The sequence below is a fragment of the Orbicella franksi genome, chromosome 12, assembly GCF_964199315.1.
Source record: "Orbicella franksi chromosome 12, jaOrbFran1.1, whole genome shotgun sequence".
Lineage (NCBI taxonomy): Eukaryota > Metazoa > Cnidaria > Anthozoa > Scleractinia > Merulinidae > Orbicella > Orbicella franksi.
The window spans coordinates 9,999,546-10,018,828 of NC_138156.1; the positions used below are offsets into that span (position 1 = coordinate 9,999,546).

The 19,283-nt window shown below is 38.8% G+C and overlaps 2 protein-coding genes across 3 annotated transcripts; one reads left to right on the forward strand and one right to left on the reverse strand.

Annotated features, from left to right (window-relative positions):
* Positions 1-1,226: 1,226 nt before the first annotated feature.
* On the forward strand, positions 1,227-6,683 carry LOC145463325 (phospholipase A2 isozymes PA3A/PA3B/PA5-like). Its single transcript, XM_081447073.1, has 2 exons — positions 1,227-1,434; positions 2,926-6,683. Exons 1-2 carry the CDS (start codon positions 1,293-1,295, stop codon positions 3,258-3,260), a joined length of 477 nt encoding a protein of 158 aa, XP_081303199.1. The 5' UTR covers positions 1,227-1,292; the 3' UTR covers positions 3,261-6,683.
* An 81-nt stretch (positions 6,684-6,764) lies between these two features.
* Positions 6,765-18,585, reverse strand: LOC145463323 (potassium voltage-gated channel subfamily A member 1-like). 2 transcript variants are annotated; one of them, XM_081447071.1, is made up of 4 exons: positions 17,619-18,585; positions 10,519-10,599; positions 8,310-10,138; positions 6,765-7,383 (listed from the first exon to the last, which is right to left on the reverse strand). In XM_081447071.1, exons 3-4 carry the CDS (start codon positions 9,445-9,447, stop codon positions 6,956-6,958), a joined length of 1,566 nt encoding a protein of 521 aa, XP_081303197.1. In that variant the 5' UTR covers positions 9,448-10,138; positions 10,519-10,599; positions 17,619-18,585; the 3' UTR covers positions 6,765-6,955. The 2 variants fall into 2 exon arrangements, with proteins under 2 accessions (XP_081303197.1, XP_081303198.1); XM_081447072.1 differs by lacking the exon at positions 10,519-10,599.
* Positions 18,586-19,283: the final 698 nt, after the last annotated feature.

Sequence of the window (19,283 nt, forward strand, 5' to 3'; positions counted from 1 at the left end):
TCATGTAATATTCTGTTTAGTACATGGATATTGATGAAACGTCAAAATCTTAGAAATCCCAGTTTATTTATTTATTTATTTATTTATTTATTTATTTATTTTAAAAGCACCGAAAAAAGTGGTCACCTTAATTAAAGACGGGACTATGATTGAAATGTGTTAATTGATATGACAACAGTTAACAATTCCACAAAACGAAAAATTAAGTAAGTTTTTTTCTCAGGAAAACGCTATTTTCTGTGCTAAAAAAATCAATTAAACCTTATGATGGTGAAAGAAAAAAATATGCATGTCCGTAACCATGAAGACGTCGATGTCCTTACATGGGAAAGAGAAAAATAGTATCTGCACTGACTGCGCCCGATTAGAAATCAAATTTCAGGAACGAGAAAAATCACATTATTTCATCAACATCTATATATTGATAAGTGAATTTCATTTTAGAGCTGTTTGGACAAACAACAGCGAAAAGGTAAGAAAGTACTGAATATTTTCAATAGTGAGGTTATGGAAAATACCCCAGTATGAATTTTACGAGCGGTTATTTTTCAGTAATTAAAACCCTCGTGTCTATATAATAATTGGTGATAATTCATATATATCCAGTAAACACGTTACTGAGATACAAGATATATTCATCTCATCTAATGATCTTGATCGACATCGTTATTATTCATGGTCTTTATACGAAGCGCGTGTCACCGGAGTTTGTTTACCAGCTGGTTGTCATCGAAATTAAATTCCAATCAGAAAATGACAGTTTGAAAACGTAACGGTGATGAAGATCAGAAATTCAGCCATAACATAAGCTTCATTTATTGAAATAACACTCAAACGTATTTGCTATGTGCCTTATTGGAATACGTTCTTCCGACACAAAAGCCAACCGCATTTTTGCGAAGAACGTTTGTTGCTATAGCAATGGATCCAATTTCCTGTTTGAAACAAATTCTAGTTGATTTTAACAAGACATACCTGTGAGAAAATTGTTTTTAAAACTCAGTAAAACAGTAATCTCTTGATAGTTTTAATGATGAATTACCGAACAGTGTAAAAATTCGTTATTGGACCTTCGCCTTTTCAGGGTAGGTTGTTTAGTTTTTTATTCATTCAGCGAACAGCTAAGTTTACAAACATGCTTATTCCAACATGTGTTTAAAAGGGTTTTAATTTATCTACAGTTTGCGGTACAATATTTCATCACTTTCCCCATAAACACATGAGCGACGAAGGACGTTTTACAGCAAAACACTTAAAATTCCATCCGAGAAGCTACGGACATTAATTCAAAAATGTTCAATTTAAAAACTGCCTTTTACGCAATGTTGTTCGTGTTGTTTATAAATCAAGGCTCTTCCTTCTCCTTCAATTCACGCCGAGAGAAACGTTTTTCGTCCGGCTTCACTTACCCAGGAACAAAATGGTGTGGCATGGGTAAGTAAATGTATCTGAAATATATAAGTACAGAACAGACACGTTGTGACAAGAACATAGTAAAAAATTCGACATGGTTCATTATATTTCGTGCATTAGTTGCTGAGTGATCATCCAGCAACTTTATAAGATCTGAGAAAAAGATTACCATATTCGAAAGAAATCTCTCAAAACGGTAATGCGTCTTGTTTAGACGACATAAATCTATAATTTAACACTAATTAAAATTTCAAATGCGGACAGTGTATTCAAGTATTCTGACTGAGAAGTTCATCACGAGCACTTATTCGCTATATTTTCAGTTATTTCGCAAAATCTCATTATGTTTTGTCAACATCTTATCGCTAATAGCCTTATCCACCAGTTTAACAACCGGGGTTTGATGTAGAATGAAATTCTCCTGACTACTGTTGCAAGAAATTTGCAGAGATTAATAAGAAGAATTTGTTCTCTGAACATCAGGATATTGAGCGCCAGAAAACCGTGAGCGTTATTTGGAAGAGCTGGGACCTAATGGTTGGCCGACTGGACCCTGGCTTGAGTGGTCTGGGTTCCAGTCCAGCCCAGAGTTGTTTTGCCGTGTTATTAGGCAAGAAACTTCAATTTTACAAAGTCTCTTTCCAGTAAAAATGAGAACTGACGAGCTTTTACGGCAAACAACTTGACCGTATACGCTTTTACATCGACTGCATACATTTTTAGTCTGTTTTCAAATTGTAATTGATTTTAAGAAAGACAGGGTCACAAAATTTGATTACACTCAGCAGATTTTTTCAATTTGACTTCGCAATCTTCCCCATTATATCTCTCTTTTTGTTTCATTCAATGAAAATACGTCTATGGCCTGGGGGGTACTCCCATATATATATAAGATATATGGGTATGTGCCGCTGTGAAGGGGTATGGTTTACAGACAGTCTAGAATAGGGTACAATTTACCGGAAAAGTGACCAGTGTTGAAATAATTTAGTTTAGAGCAGGATTCTTTACCCCGGGGTTCTATAATAGAAATTGAAACTTGAAAGTGACTTTGTAAGGCATCGGTGTAGTCAGCTTATGTTGGACAATGATAGTGATAAAGTTTCTGCATGGAAAATAGATAGTCTGGCATATGGTAGGGGGTTTTGGTACGTAGTCTAGAATAGGGTTGCAAAATCAAGCTGATCATAGTCTAGTAAAGGGTAAGGGTTTTCAGTGTCCAAGCGAGACACCCCTACCCAAAGATTTACAGAGTGCCCCCAGGGGCCGGGTCTTTGGGTTTTGATCTTTCGAAGTTACAGTCGAACCCCTATTCAGCGGCCACCTATTGAATGGCCACCCCTATTAGGAGTCCAGTAACGTGATAAAAGTCCCGATGAGGGCTTTTCTATTGTTTTTGCCACTATTAAGCGGCCACTATCCATTTCCCCGAGGGTGACCGTTTAATACAGGTTGAACTGTCTACTCAGGCTAGTGCCCCTTTAATGTTTCAATTCTAATTTTCGATCGCAGGTAACAACGCAAAAAACTACGAAGATCTGGGAGTGATGATTAAGACTGACAAATGTTGCCGTACTCACGATCAATGCAAAGAATACATCCCAGCCTTTGCCTCCATTGGCGGAATGCAGAATAACTTACCTTACACGGTCTCACACTGTGATTGTGACTCGGCCTTTTATCGATGCTTAAAACAAGCCAACACTGAGACAGCACAACAGGTTGGAGATATGTTTTTCAATGTCTTAAAAGTACCTTGTTTTGTTTGGAAAAAGAAAGACTGTCCTGACGGAAGATGCCAGGAACAACGAAAGGCTGTTTTGCAGCTTCCTAAACATTTTCGCTGAGCGGAAAAATGTTACAACTTACTGCACTGATGGAATCGCTGATCCTGTCTACAAAGTCATTAAAGTGAAACTGCGATACTATGTTTTTCTTTTAAGACTACGACATAAGCACAAGCACATAAGCCTAACTGTAGTGAGGACGGCACAGCATAAGTATAAACACAAACAAATGGTAGTGAGGACACGCACAACACAGGCATAAGCACAAGCACAAGCAGAACAAAAGGTTATGTTATTCTTGTGCTTTTGCCTTCGCTTATGTCACGTGAAGACGCCCTTCTGGTCTTTCTGTAAGCCATAATCATAAACTCGTCCGCCATCTTGTTTTACGTATCGCAGAGGTATGGAGGAACCGAAAATAAGGTAAGGTAATAGTCTGCGTATGTTTATGTTTGTGTTGTGGGAGTCCTCACTACCGTTACCAGGCTTTACTGCTTTAAACGCAAAGCTGATTTGTCTAATTTGTCTGTTGGCATAGCACTTAAGATTTTTTAAACAATTTCAGAAAAAATACATACATACTGAAAGTTGCGCAGAAAGAATCACAAGGGAATCATGCTGTCTTCTTTTCACTCTTTGATTTCACTTTCTAAAGCCTTAGATATTTTTTTCAAAATGCACATTACTTTTCTATCAATCTCACTCTGGTAGAAATGCGAACACTGATTGAAGATGGGATAAAACGACAAAGATTCCAGCGGTCGGTCAGCGGTCTTTCTAAGGCTGAGCAAGTTAAAGGAGCTACGTCACGGTTTGCCCATCTTGAGAAGTTAAGCCTGAATTTTTCAAGTTCGTCGTCTGAAATCCGTGTCCATCTTCTCTATCCTTAACCAGCCTTGTTCCTTTATGGTTTATTATTATCGCTTTGGTGTTTTCCTATTTTATTAAACTATTATTTTTAAGTTTCCTGCAATTCAAAGGTAATTTTATACGTGGCCAAAATATAGCTCTAAATACAGGTGACTGAGTTCCTTTGAGTCCAAAGACTGAACACAAATACTTCTTATATGAACTCCTGTATAATCCCAAAGGAGGCCACTCAGTTCAATGCGTTGCCTGTGCGAACTCCGATTATGAGGGAGTCGCAGTCTGGTGTACAGTATTTCTTTTTTCTTTTTCTTCTATCGTTCTAGTCTGGTGTATTTCGTCAATAAACTTTCTTAATGCTCAACTATAAAACTGCAAGTCAAACTACTCTTATTTCATTTTATTTCACCACTCTGGTTTTCGTTTAAAGCTAAAAACATGCAATTTGTGTTGTTTGCTGTTCTTGTAACATCTCGACGCTTCTTAAACACAGAACGCGGCTTTTGTCTACTATTTATTATTTTCTTATTAATTATTCTCTTTCTTAAATATTATAGAACCCCGTCCAAACTTAATCGCTTGCCGTTTCGACCACTCGACATCGAATAGCGCCAAGCTTAGAGTGTTATTTCCCAGAACAAAATACTGAAGGGAAGAAACTATACGAATCTTTGCACTAGAACAATAGCCCATCTCCGAGTTGCCCTAAGCCTCTCTATCAAAGCGAGGCCTGGTGAAGAACCATTCATATGAAAATAAGTTTAATTTGCATGTGAAAGAAATCTCATTTTCATATGAAAAGATGGAAACCAAGACTTGGTTTGAGAAAGAGGGCTAAAGGTGATTCGGATAGGGCCTATTCGCGAGGGGCTCGATGAAATACACCGATTTAGCTGCGACACTACCGCGCTACAGTTGAACTGGGGCTCAATTACGGGCAGTCCTTACAATTCAAAATTGTCGAGAGAAAAGAGCTGTAAACAAACGAAAGCGAGCTCTCTCCCGTTTGTATTTTATACTGGTCCTGACTTCAATACAAAAACTTTAGCCCAATATATTTTTTACCTTTTAAATAAGTCAATCTGTTCCTCTTTTCGAAGTTTACGACGCCACAAAGGCAAAGGAAATACTTTAAGATTTTCGTGGAGGTCAATTCTCCAGAATCAACGGATCGCGCCAGCGATCGCTGAGGAAATAACTTTGGCAGAGTGTTTTATATTTTGTAATTGAAAAAAGTAGAAAAATTCAGGCTACTTTGAATAGCATTTCCATCCGCTAAATTTTTCTCTTCTCGTGAGTGAAGTAGTTTACTTTTTCCGAGTCTCAATCGTAAAACCCAGCAGAGGAGACCAACTATAACGTTTTCAAGTGAGAAATGGGCACCAAAGATAATTTGTTTTCTCCAGGCCTTGATGATATTCTGTGTCTTAAAAACAGAAGTATATGAGCAAAGAATTCTTCTTGTACATCTCAAGCGTAAGTCGCGTGGGGTGATGACGCGTCATCTGTATCAAACCAATGACCAATCACATCAATCACCAGCAAGACGTGATCAAAGATGATCAGTCATTGCACGGTTACGCGCTTACTGGTTCAGCTGAGTAACGCAAAAAAAACGTTCTTTACTGTTTACTGGTGAGCAAACAGGATTTCATCACTCCGTAGACTCCACCTATTTAACCCGTGTGAAAGATCGAAATTTGAGCTTGTTCGATTTTTAGAGACTTTACCTTACACGCATAAATAGGCTTGGTAGCAAAACACTGGAATTACCGGCTTCTTGAATTTTACATGGTCACTATTGATCACCTTTTGCACCTAAATGTTTTTCACACATCTATAGTCTCAGCTTGAAAACACGAGCTAGAAATAGACTCGATATAATTTGTTCCTTGACATTCCTAATTCCGTCTCTCGTGCACTCCTAAGATATGCGCTCCTAATGACGCCCTCTTTCAGGTAGTAATTCGTGTTACCATTTCTCTACTGTCAGGGCTAACCGATCAAATATTTTCATGGATGCAACATCACCTTGATCGTTTAGCCACCCTTGGTCAAACCTTTTTTTGCAACGTTTTGCGTCAGAAACGATTGATCCAAGATGACGTTGGCTAGAAATGTTTGATCGTTTTGTCGAGGCTCACGAACTATCCAAGAAAATTGACTTCTGTCTTACAAATCTGGCCGACGTAACCCTTATGATCCAACGTTGCCACGACAGATTTCTGCGCTCTCTAACGTTTTCGTGTCACAGCGTGATTGGCCAATAACAATCGGCAATTGTTCAGATACTTTTTCGAGGGTTTGGCGATTCTGAACAACACCAACCAATTCAATCTTTCGCGATCGACGATCAATGACACGGTACGTTTTGTCACCGACTAAAAGAGCAGAGTTAACAAGCATTCTGTTTTCACACAACTGATCATTCCTCAGTCTTTCTGCTGGCAATGAGACTCTCCAAAAGATGCTGCTACTTGCCATTAAATCCGCGAAGACGCACTTCACTAACTGGTTTTCATCCGGTTAGCCGAGCGTTACGCCTTAAAGAGTAAACTGGCAGAAGGGCAAAATGGCATATTTAGTTCATCAAGCGCTGAAGTTCCTGACAATATTATGCGCTAACTTGCTCCCTTAATGCCAAATGTTTAAAATAATGTCAGCGAAAATGGTCACCCTCTTCATTTAAAAAAAAACAACAACAACAACCAAGTAGAGGAGCAACGTATTGCACTGAGTTCTTTCCCTCTAGCTACCCGGCACTACGACCTCTCTCCTAGTTCATGCATGCCTCATATTAATGCCTCATTACAGGCGAGCCAGCCTTAGTATGCCATATCCAATAAGAGCTTTTCACCATCGAAAGGCGTCGGAACACATTGGCAGGTTTACAAGATCGTTTCCGAAGTAGGAGGGGCTGGAGGAAGATGCTGTTTCCGTCGGGCTTTAGGCGTTGAAGGTTTGGAGCTACCGCCGCTCGAGTGACTGAGCTCTTCAGTTTCAATAATAGGGTCGTGTCCAAACTTCATAGCACCGTTAGTTATTCGATGCGCCACAATAGGGCTTGAATACTGACCAGTAGGAAGGTCTAGTTTGGCGGTGCGCACCGGCGAATCCGTTGCAACCATAAGTTTGGGTTCTAGCAGCGGGGACTTTAGTATAAGGTTATTGAGATTTCGGTAGGATATCGTCTCCGCTTTTTCTCTTTTGCTTAGTTCCTCTTTATAGTAGAACTCAAAGTTGGAGACGATGACTGGTACCGGAAGAGCAATGGCGAGTACTCCCGATAGTGCACACAACGCTCCGACTAATTTACCTGCGAAACAAACAAAAAACAGGTAAACGAAGGTCTGGATCGCCCTAATACTGAGGCCTTATCTCTTGTTTCGTCCGCACGAAGCCTGGGGCGGAAGCTGGCCAGAGAACTCATAAACCTCAATCTTTTTAACAGTCGTGTCTGAACGAAAACTTCCTAAGAGAAATTTGTAGCTGTAAGCTGAGTCAAAGATGTCCTAACTTCACTCTAAGCAGCCATATGGGATCTGGCGCTATTTGCTCGGCTTACACGTTCAATGCTATTCGGTGACGTCACAGATTAAAACCACATAAAGACTTTGGGTTTGAATTTTGGGTAGACAATAGCGCGGCATCACTTTCCTTTTATGGTTATTTCAATTGTCTGTGGCTCTCAGGCTCTTTTGTTATTATTACAAAAGGTTTGGAAGAACCGACGCTTAGCTAATTTCCGAGCGCGAGAATACGGCGGAGTCTAGGCTAAACAAGCATACATACATATGTACATAATCTTTATTTCAATACGATAAAAAAATCGTCAGCTAAAACTACAGCCGATAATACCGAGTCCGAACTAGGCCTGATCTGTGAAGGAGAGTAATGCAGATTTACCTGTGGATTTGTTTAGAATTTGACCAATTTTAGCACGCTTGTTGAGTCTAGGAAGGATATGATAACTTGTCTTTTAAAATTCTGGCTTTTTTAGGACTTTTTAGATTTCACTAAGACTAGCGAGGCCCAGACGAGATTTTCCAGAACGAAACTATTTACCCTAAGGGCCTGTTTACAAGGAGAGAAGGATTACATAGCAGCTAGGGTTTCCCGGATAGACGGGTAAACAGGCCCTAAATTTAATCAGAAAAGTGTTGGCTCTACAAAATCAAAAGGAGTTGGATGGAAAAGTACTTGAACATTTCCCGAGAAGGAGGTTAAGAAAACATAACTTACCTGGTGTGGTCTCGGGCGCTACATCACCATACCCCACCGTTGTCATGGTGACAACTGCCCACCAGAAGGCAGCAGGAATGCTGGAAAACTTGGGATTTGATTCCTCTTCGGCGTAATACGCGGCGCTGGCAAACAGCACGACTCCGATAACCAAAAAGAGCATTAACATGATCAGCTCATTGACGCTGGCGTACAACGTCTTCCCCAGAACGTGCAAGCCCTTGGAGTGGCGAGTGAGCTTGAAGATCCGACACACTCGAATTACCCTCATGACTCGAAGGATATCGATGCTCCCCGCGGACTCCTCAGGGACCGTGAGAGTCACGTAAAAAGGGAGAATGGAAAGCAGATCTAGGATGTTTAGCACCCCTTTGAGGAAACTAATCTTATTGGGCGAGGCGATCAAGCGGATCACATACTCGAAAGTGAACCACGAGCTGCAAATCGCGTTCATAATGAAGAAAATACGTTTGTTTTTGCCGCGTTCTGCAGGCTGCGTTACTGTCCCGTTGCTGTTCCTCTTTTCGGGAACAGAATCGTCCAACACGGGCATTGTTTCCACACAGAAAATCACAATAGAAATCATGATAATCACAAGCGAGAATATCGCCAAGGCTTTGGCCTGAGGTGAAGAGCTTGGGTGTTCGAACAACATCCAAATTGCTCGCAAGGTCTTGTTCTCGGGAAGTTCCTCTTCTTCCACCTCCCCATCTCCATTCTCTTCCTCTTCGCAGGCGGCCTCTTCATTTTCTTTCTGTATTTCGTCGGTCAACTGAAAGAAGTTCAACTCCTCGAGGAAAATTTCATTGGGTACATGTAGAGGCCTCTCAAGAAGTCCGCCTGATTGATAATAATACAAGATGGCGGTAAACGAACTCCGATGTCGATCGAAGAAATACTCGTTGTTTTTGTCGTCAAAGTACCGCTTTCGCTTTTCGGGATTTCCCAACAGCGTGTTGGGAAACTGGTTCAACGTGTGCTCGAAAGTCTCGTATTTTTTCCCGCCAATGTTGATGACGACTGGCTCCGCCAATTTGTCGATCACGACTGGTACCGAGTTTGAAATTGACCAGTCACGTGACGTGGTGCGCGACCGGCGGTAACTAAGGGTAACTGCTGTGGCGACAGCCATTGCCATAGGGCTGAGGTAAAAACCGACCAGAAAAATTCACCCTTGTTTTACAACGTGGTTTTCCTCTGTTTAAGACACTTATTGTAATTTGTTAACTTTCCAACTTTCTTTAGGAGGCGTTTACACGTAATTTCCTGTTTGCAGATCATCCATAGAGTTCAGTGTTTTGTTGGACACAGCTTTCAGTAGCTTTTTCAAACATTCGTCATAAAGGTCCAGCTTTTCGCAAATCCCCCAGGAACAAGCCTTTTTCTAAGTCTTTGCTCTGATTAAACCGAAATTGAAAACAAACTCTTTAAATTATTCAAAACTCACAGCACGACACTGGTTTCAATATATTTGAATTACACGACTTGAAAATAATTAATTTCCTTGGCCTTGGCTTGAGGAAATACGAACTTTTTAATTTCCCAAACGTCTGTTAAATACGTGACACTGAAAAGACTGCTGTCGTTGTAAACGCCACTCCAACATACCTTTCCAGACTTTCTTTTTGACCTCTTAATGGTTGAAGTCGAATGGCCATTCGAGAATGTTACAAACGAAAGCTTCAACCAAATCAAACTCTTGTTTCTACCCTTTCATATTGTTTAAAACAATTGCGATATTCAGGCACTCTCCTTGACTTATTCACGTCCAAAAGTTTTCCAGTCCTGTGTCTAAACTTCTCGAGGCTTCTTTAGTTCCTCATTGAAGACTGAAAAGAGAAAGAACATCGATTATTTTACTGTTGTCAGTGATATGGTAATGTTCTTGAATGAAATTGAAACAAAACACGTTTCACAAAACGAAGTTTGGAGTTCAGAAATATACATTCATTAAGGTTAGCGAGGTGTGCCTTTTCTTCTCAAAAATGTGTAATTAATAGATAGTTTTTCCTTAAGCCAGGACTATTTCCTGTTTCAAATTGCATGTCGACGGGGGTCTTCGAGGACAATTTACACTTAAATTGGTATTTTCAATCGAAACGCCCTAAACTCGAAAAAGAACTGTGGTAAAAGGTAAAACGCGTCAAAGAAAATGAAAAACCAAGAGAAAGATTGGAAAAGACAACGAGATTTCTTCGTGGCTACTCACTGTCTGTAAATTCTTCACACTGATTTCCCTTGCAAATGTGAGTTACTGTTCTTGTCCTTGATTCTCCTGAGTTTTGACCACCTATTAGCGTCCAAACGAGAACAAAAATGCGAACAAACACATAGCTAAAACACAAATTTTTGCCTTACAAGGGCGCGAGAGGGAAATATGCCGTGTGTGCAGTATTCATTTTTAAACATCTTACTCTCGCATATGGGATTGTTTTGAATTCCCTGGCCGCGATGACGTCGATCGATCCTTAACAAGATTGTCGATCTTTTCTACAAGACGGTTCGCCAAGCGACGTGAATTTCGCAAAAATAAAAAGTCGCTTCAAATCCTTAATCGTTTTGGTCGCTTCACTGAAACCTTGATATCAGAATTGTGAACCTTTGAGTACGAATGTGTTCCTCGTTTTACTAGCTAATTCCGATATTTTGGGAAATCCATGTATTTAAGTTCACTGGTTTTGTTCTCAACTGAACAGGTGTCCGCGAACGAAGTAATTAAAAGGCAAATTTTAATGGATTGGTTTACGTTTGGCGCCAACTTTGGGGAAATGCGGGCGTTGTCTAAAACACCACAAAACGACGCAATTACTGTTTTGCTTGAAGGAAATGGCGTTTTAAATGAAATTTTGAATAAATCAGTGATTTCACTGACAGTTATTGTGTGGCCTGAGCGCTCGAAGAATATACTTGATTATAACTTTTAATCACGTCAAATAACTGCACTAAAAATTTATGTGGTTCCAATCAACGGAAAAATATTCCAAAATTAAAACGATGAAATACACGTGTTTTTTACTTTCACTGCGAAAAACTAAAGGAAATTTGGTCGAAGGCAACATGCAAGTTTTTCACACTGCATCTAATTTCTAACGGAAAGATCTGATTATATACCCACGATTTTTGGTCAAATTCTCTTAACAAGAACTCTAAGAACATGTACGGAGACAAGTGAGGAGAATCTGGATGTTGAAACAACACTGGCCTTAAAAAGTGTTGAGTGCAGTTATAAAATAAGAATGAGACTACCGGCGATCTGATTGGCCGCTTAGCGTGTCACTATTTCGGACTTTGTAAACAAAGTCAGGTAAAATCATGATCAAGCCCAATTTTCTTGCCCTTAATTTATAAAACAAATAGAAGACTACCACCTAGTGTGAGAGTACAGCTTATGAAAACCCTTTCCACACTACAGGCTTCCGAGTGCTTCTTTCTGCAGCATGCTACCCTAAACCGTCAAGAACCAGCGTTAAGCGTTTTTGTCTTCTTTTCTAGTTCAAACAATTGACGGGTTCTCGTTTCGGCCTTCGGCTTATTTCGACCTTGCCGTTGAAGCCTGGAACCCATATCAACTGTTAAAAGTTATGCCTCTTTGCCGAGTGGAATGTAACGAATGTGTTCCAAGCTCGACCACCAAACTCAATTGGAAATAGGCGATACATGTATCTGGGAAAACTTGAAAGCTTTACGTAGCATTGCATTTACTTTTTCACTAGGGATCGCCAAAATTTTATCTTGTGTACGTAACTTATTAAAATCAAACAAAATAATATCCTCAACCTGAAAGTACTGTACTTTTCTTACTCTTTCATTTGGATGCTCACACCCAAGGGTTTTGTCTCAGTAGAACATCTTGTACACGTAACCATTCAAATGAAAGCTACTCAGCAGCTGATTGCACTGTTTGTCATGCTGTACAAGATGATTACAAACTTTTACTGAGGCGGATAAAACTTTACACTCTATACCCTACACGTGAAATCGTTCGAATACAGTGAAGCATTTGTGCTAAAATCAGTTTTGAGAGCTAATGACAGAATATTGATTTCGTCACCATGGTGAGTTTCAAATAGCTAACAACTACCTTTACCAGTAAACCACTTAAAGGGCCACAGTAAGCCACACCTTTGTTTTTGTTTACATGCGAGAGTTTGGCTATTATTTTTATTCAGAGCATGTCGAAACGAAAGGAAATCAATGTGAAATTACTTAAGATAATTTAGCATACTTTCAGGAACACAACTTGCAGTTAAACAATAATGTTTCGTTTCACCCTGCAATTTCAATAATCTCGATGCCATCGTTGTATTTTTAATACAACGACATTTCCTAAAATTTAGAATATTTTGTAACAAAATACTAAAAGAATAACACGGCTAAGGGAAATTTAACAGAAATAATACGAAACCAGTTGAAATGCACGATTTTAATTTATACGCCCACCCACCCCACCTCCCCCCAGAACTTACGCGCTCAATTTGCATCAAATTGTGAAAATAAACATGGTGGTTATAGTGGTACACAAATCAATGTGTGGGTTGTCCTGGCTTGATTGTAAACGCTCGAAAAGTCAGCTGCTTTCAAGTCCATAACGGCGGTTGATTAACTGCAAGCCGCCGACACAAAACAAGAATATAATCCCTAACTCTAAACCGGCACCTGATTGAAGTGTTTCGAATTGGTTTTGTCGCTTTGTCAACTGACTTACATGAAAGGGTCACAAGGTTATCTATCTGGAAAACACGCGAAAGGAACGGTCGGGTGAAAAAAAAAAAACGAAGTGAATGGAGCATAGGAAAGCAAAATTAGAAAACCCGACCCGAAGCAGGCGGTTTTCTCTACTACTCCCAGCAGTCATAAGGAGTTGAATCCAATAAAAAAACGCGCGTGCAACTTACAATTTACTAACTTCTGTTGAAATAGTCAGTCGAAAAAAGGTAACAATTTACGTACAAGATAAAAACCAAGATTGGTCATACCTTAAACTGTCGCTTATAAGCCCTGGGCTTTTACAACTTCGTAAGGGTTTTTCGATGGGCTTATAAACAGAGGGGCTTATAGCCGAGGGGACTTATCACCGGAATAAAAAAAAGAACTTGATCGAAATAGATTTCTATCTGGTGGTTTTCAACAGAGCTTTAAAATATAACAAAGCTAATTCAAAACAAGGAAAGCTAGAGGAGGCCTATATATCGGGAGGAGGGGGGGGGGGGAAGGGGGGCGGAGGCTTATAACTGGATGTATTTTTTGGTTTACCTGTAGATCGGCCTATAACCGGGGCGAGCTTATAAGCGAGGGGGCTTATAAGCGGCAGTCTACGCTATTTCTACATGATATTGACACTGTACAATAGACAGCCAATCAGATTGCGCACTTTTTCTCAGTCGTTTGAAACAGTCCATGTAAGCCTTGATTTAAAATTATTCAAATGGAAGGAGTTGTTCATAAATACAGTTTGTGCAAGTTGTGCGACAACCATGGACCACTCTTTCAAAACGATTTAACGAATTAACTTTTCGTTGTGAGAGGGCTTCAATTTATTTTCCAGTGGCCGATAAACATAGAACGGGTTTCTGAAGTGTGTTCGGCCGATGAAGAAGGTTTAAATAATTTAACAGACAAACACTGATTGTATAGCGTTCATTAACACTGTACAGCATTCTATATAAGGTGTTAACAAAGAGCAAACACGAACACATCCTTGTTTAAAGTAAATTAAAATTTGATAGGTTTGCACCTTACGTCCAAACGTAATTTAAAATTATCTATACTCTACATTTCGGTAATTGCTTGGGCTTTATTTATTAATTAGTGACCTCCGAGCTAAGGACAAAAAAAATACATAGATTTATTGATTTATGAAGCCGTAACGAAATAGTAAACAAGGAGGATTAATGAGTTTCGTATGAACCGCAAATTTTTGTACAATGAGTGCAGCAACACAAAACGATCTTGCACGATTCGGAACTTTCTTCCACTTTCGTGGATTTTTCACATTCCTCTGCGTTTTGCTACCATTTTAAACCGTTACATCGAGCTTATATTCAACATGCATTCAACATGCTTAGGCAACGTCCACACCACGTAGAAAGATTTGAAAACAGCGGTTTCACTTTGAAAGCGCATCAAATTTTTTCCGTCCAAACTACGCCGGAGGAATTTGAAAACTCAACCATCACCGGTCATTTTGAATTTGTGTTTGAGGAAAACTAGGGCAATCACATGATTATCGTGACTAAATCATTTTCAAAAAGCTCCGTTTTTGAAATTTTTTCCGTCAACACGAAAAGCCGGGCAAAGGCTGGCGTTTTCAAATTGCCGCGAAGAAGAAGAAGAGCGTCTTCGAAAGCTCCGTTTCCGTGACGGATTAGTGTAAACAGTAGGCACAATCTGTAGAAATAAAGCTGCTTTTTCAAATTTCTCCGGTGTAGTGTGGACGAAACCTAAAATAGTGCACGCAAGTCCGTTCTTCCATACTCTGATGCACTCTAATTTTTGCATCACTTTGTTATATCACTCAAAACGAGTGCCCTGTATACAAAACCTGACGTTACTTTCTTATTTTAATTGTTAAGAAGATTCTAACTCCAGCGCAGTATTTACTGAAGTGGAATTATGGACATATGGAGATTAAGATTATTTCAGTCCGTGATAGTTTTCACAGTCATCATATAGCCTGAATTTACCTCGGGCTAAAAATTTGTTTCATAAAAAAGAAACCTTATTTTCAAAGCGACCCAAGTACTATGTGCAGGTACAATAAATCGATATAAACACTGCAAACGAAAGAGCAAGCTTAAGGAAGAAACCTCTTTGATCACCTCATGCTTGCATTGCCGAGTCAACATCAGGCCTAGAAATTATATCAGTTACAACGTACAGTTTCCACCACTACTCAGTATAGAGTTTCCACCGCGAGAATTAATCAGAGCAACTGTTTATGGAGCTTGGAATTGACGAAGAACATTTTCGGAATCTGACAAAGCAACAATACTCCAAACATCTGGTCCTGGGTTATTCAAAGAATCAGTAGATAAAAACCTTTCCACCGGATAAATTTCTATTCAGTGGATAGGCATTAAGATTTAAGATGCAGATGCTACTAAATTATCTTTACTTCAACATGATAACAATTGATGACCGAAATGTTATCTCTAACTGCTCGATCGTAGACGAAGGAAATTAAACGGTTTCCTTACAAATATGCACCGGCTTAAAAGTGGTCACTATATTGATTCACTGTACCAACTGACATTTAAATCAAAGCAACAATCTTCATCAGATGATATTTGGTATTCTCATCACACTTATGCTTGACAGTGCAGTTAAAATGCGAGGAGAATTTAGGATTCTGATCTCGTCTTTGCGCGCGTTTTATTACCGGGAATACGAGGCCGAATACGACTTTCGACTTCCAGTCCAGATTCCTAACTCGTCCCTGTTGAGTTAAGTTGACCTGAACTGAGTTGAACAGGAGACTATCGATACTGGTGTGAAACGAGTGAAAATCGAAAAAAGCACTAGTTTTGAAAAGTTGTTACCCAATTCTCGTAGTCATAAGTTCGCTATTGAAGTAGTACGTCGCTTACTGAGGCGCGCGAATGTCTTTTAAGGACCCTTTCAATTAACACTCACAACATACAGAGACTACGAGCTTAATTAAAACCAGCAAGCAAGAAACAACTACTGTATTTTCTACTTTTACTACCGATGAAAATGAGTTCGTTTTCGAAGTAATGTTTGTTTAAAGACTAAATAGACTTTCATAGAAGGTAAAAGATTATTTTTAAAAATCAACTTAAACTGTTGCCATTTGTAGGCGGCAGAAAGTCGAAAGGTTTCTTTTGTTTATAGTTTTAGAATCTCTTAATCGTTCATGTAACTTTTTTTTCCCCTGAAACAGTCTCAGTATTATTATAAGTTATATAACCTTGTGTTAGAAAAAAAGATGGCTTATTTGGCAAATGAAAAGAGCCACACAAATAAATTAACCTCGATGTTCTTGGGAAACATTTTGCCAAAAATTTCTTTTTCGAGAAAACCTGTTTCAATGAAAAATGCATGATTAACACGACGAAGTTTTTTGTCGTTGATAAAACACACTGAAATCAATGCATGATATTTTGAATATCAAACTTCCAAAGCTCTTGAAATCGAAAACCCAACTTATATGAATTATTATTTCATTAAATTGCGGTATAGTTCGTCTATTCCAATATTCTTTTTCAAATAATCAAAGTACACAGTCCATAAAACGAGATTAGCGTTTTCTTCGTCAAGATTTCTGTCAGTTAAAATTCGCTATTCCCCATTTAAAACGCAGTGATGTGAAGCACAGAAATTCTGTTTGGATGTTTGTAACTGAAATAATTAAAAAGACCTTCAACCACATTTTTAATTACTTTGGTTCTGAAAGTTCACACACTTTTTAACTTACGCCAACCAATTATTTTTATTTCCTGAGAAAATGAATCAATTGATAAAATTTGAAGAAGAAAACTATGGAGATCCTGCGAATAGATTTACCGTTGTCATAAACAGAGTTTCTAAATTTAATCGATCTTGTAAACCATTGCAAAGACGGATTTACATTAATGAAAAAGATCGTGTCAATTCCTTCCAAGTTTCGTTATTTACCTTAAGACCGCACGCGCCTGAACAAGAAAAAAGCAAGGTGGCAAACCCTGCCATTAAAATAAATATTTACCCCGAAGCCTCATGTAATCAAAACGGTTGAACAATGGAAAAGCAACTTTTTCGCAGAGGCACAAAATTCTCTTGTTGTAACCTATCAAAACTCTTCTCGCAAATCTTTGTCTTCTCGTATTTTAGTGACGATTACTTCGACAAGTTATTCTGTGAAATATTTCCTTCTGCGATATCTTGCGCAGAAACCCAGCTTATTTAACATGTATAGTTTAATAACGTGAAGCAGTATACATGTTTGTGGCAATTTTAACCTCAGTAACACTGCATATATGATTAGAACAAATTGTCCTGTGCAGCTGTTTTAATATGCATTTCAAATGCAGCAGTCCTGTTCAAGGTTTCACTACATACGCCACAACTGCCGGAGTTGCTTACAACGCACCGTACTTTAAACTAAGGCGCAAAAATCTCAAACATAATGTCAAAAGGGCAGAAAAGACTTCAATCAGAAACTCGGTATTGTGGAAATGATGGGAATGTTGGCAGTTGAAATTGCCGCAACGAAAGCTCTTATGTCATTGAAAAGGGTGAATTCGCGGGGTTTCATATCAGTAAAACAAGGTGAAAATGTGTCACCAAGTGAATAAAAATGGGTTGCCGTACCTGTTTCCTTTGATTATAGACGTGCCATCAATCTTTTCCCAGCCATATGACCTGGTTGGTAAATCTACGCGCATATAAACAGCGAGGGTCGATCTTTTTGAATGGCGAATTAAAATTTAAAGCAAGTTCCATTCAAGGGCAGATGGCGCTTGTGTTATTTGGTTGTCATCAGTGGAGAAACTCCGCAACAGTCACCGCAACTCACAATAAAAGTTGCGCCAGATAACGAGAAAATAGTCTCACAGCTCATAAATATTTCACGCGTTTCAACTCAAATATAAAAACAACCTCTCTCTGTCTTCTTTTGAAAAATCGGAAAATGAGTAAAAAAAAAAAAAAAAAACCCGAGAGGAAATCACTTGAGCACTGCGGTCAAATGGGAACCCTTTCGCTTTGAACTAACTTCAGATCAAGAGTTCCAACGCCGAATACATTTCGGTCTATTTTTGTTAGGGTTGTAAATTAAAAGCACTAGGTCGTGAACAAATTTGATCGGGTATGAAATACAAACAACTGCGAAGACAATACACCTGTTTTTAAGCTGGATATTTTGCTTACAAATTCACAGTAATTATTGCAAAATGCCTCCAAAAGCTCTTTTGATACTATGGAATCCAGTGGTCGTTTCTTTGTTCGTTCCTTTTAGTATCATCGCATCCATTCTTACATAATCACGACGCGAGCACTTTTAAGAACTAAAAACTCATCAAACGAGCTTATTTTAGCGCAGTGATAAGCGAAGTTGACTTCATTATATAAATATGAAGTAGGTTTAATTTGCCATTGATCCAGGTTTGTGCTCTGGTTAGCCAAAAGAAAGAGATTAGCCAAAACAAGCATGGCCGTTGGAAATTCGTCAAGAATACAGCAACACCACTCTCTCGTCTCAAAGACAAGAACAGAGTCCATTTTACGAAAAACAGACAATGATCACTTGACAAAGTCACTCATTGTTAATGTCGCTGGAAAAAAGAAATGCGGAAATGTTTCGATCACTGATTCCTGCCTTTAATAGTGTAAATTTAGAATTGAAATTTAACAAGTAAACCTTCTTTGCAAGTCCTTTGTGAAATGGAAATCCAATTCTTATCTGAACATTTCAAATTTTTTTAGAGTCGATTTGCACGCGAACGGTTGCAAACCAGTGGCGAATGAGCGGTGGATTGTTTAAAATTTATTCAATTGAAAAACGTCCAATTAGAATTGCGTTCTTTCGATGCTTTTGTAAAAAGTTAAGCTGCTAAGAATTAAATTTTAAGTGAGGGAATTCGCTACTAGATATGGCCGACACAGAAAAGCCACAGCACATTAAAAAAAATTGGAACTTTTGTGTGCAAATATGGAAGGAAATAAATCAAACATGAACTTAGCTTAACTTCTACATAGAGACGTTGAACAGAAATGTCAGTTCATCGAGGAAAAATCAAATTTTAATTCGGGACATTTCGCTGCAAAGCTTGAAACCAATTAACAGAAACGACGCATGGAATATGATGATTTTTCTTTGATCAATTCATTTCGCATTTACATGTAAGAGAATTTCCGACCAATAACAAAATCTAAATCTTCTTTGCACGGATTACTGTTAGTATACCTTGAAATCTTGTTATGATCTCAAGTCTCACACAAATCCTCCTGCCTTTTTGAGACCTCTTAATCGAAGAG

What these genes read in the sequence shown, in the direction of transcription:
- LOC145463325 (XM_081447073.1), top strand. Translation starts at nt 1,293, where the DNA reads ATGTTCAATTTAAAAACTGCCTTTTACGCAATGTTGTTCGTGTTGTTT. An exon ending in AACAAAATGGTGTGGCATGG is followed by an intron (nt 1,435 to 2,925) that starts GTAAGTAAATGT and finishes TTTCGATCGCAG; the next exon opens with GTAACAACGCAAAAAACTAC.
- LOC145463323 (XM_081447072.1), bottom strand. Translation starts at nt 9,447, where the DNA reads ATGGCAATGGCTGTCGCCACAGCAGTTACCCTTAGTTACCGCCGGTCG. An exon ending in AGCGCCCGAGACCACACCAG is followed by an intron (nt 7,384 to 8,309) that starts GTAAGTTATGTT and finishes TTTGTTTCGCAG; the next exon opens with GTAAATTAGTCGGAGCGTTG.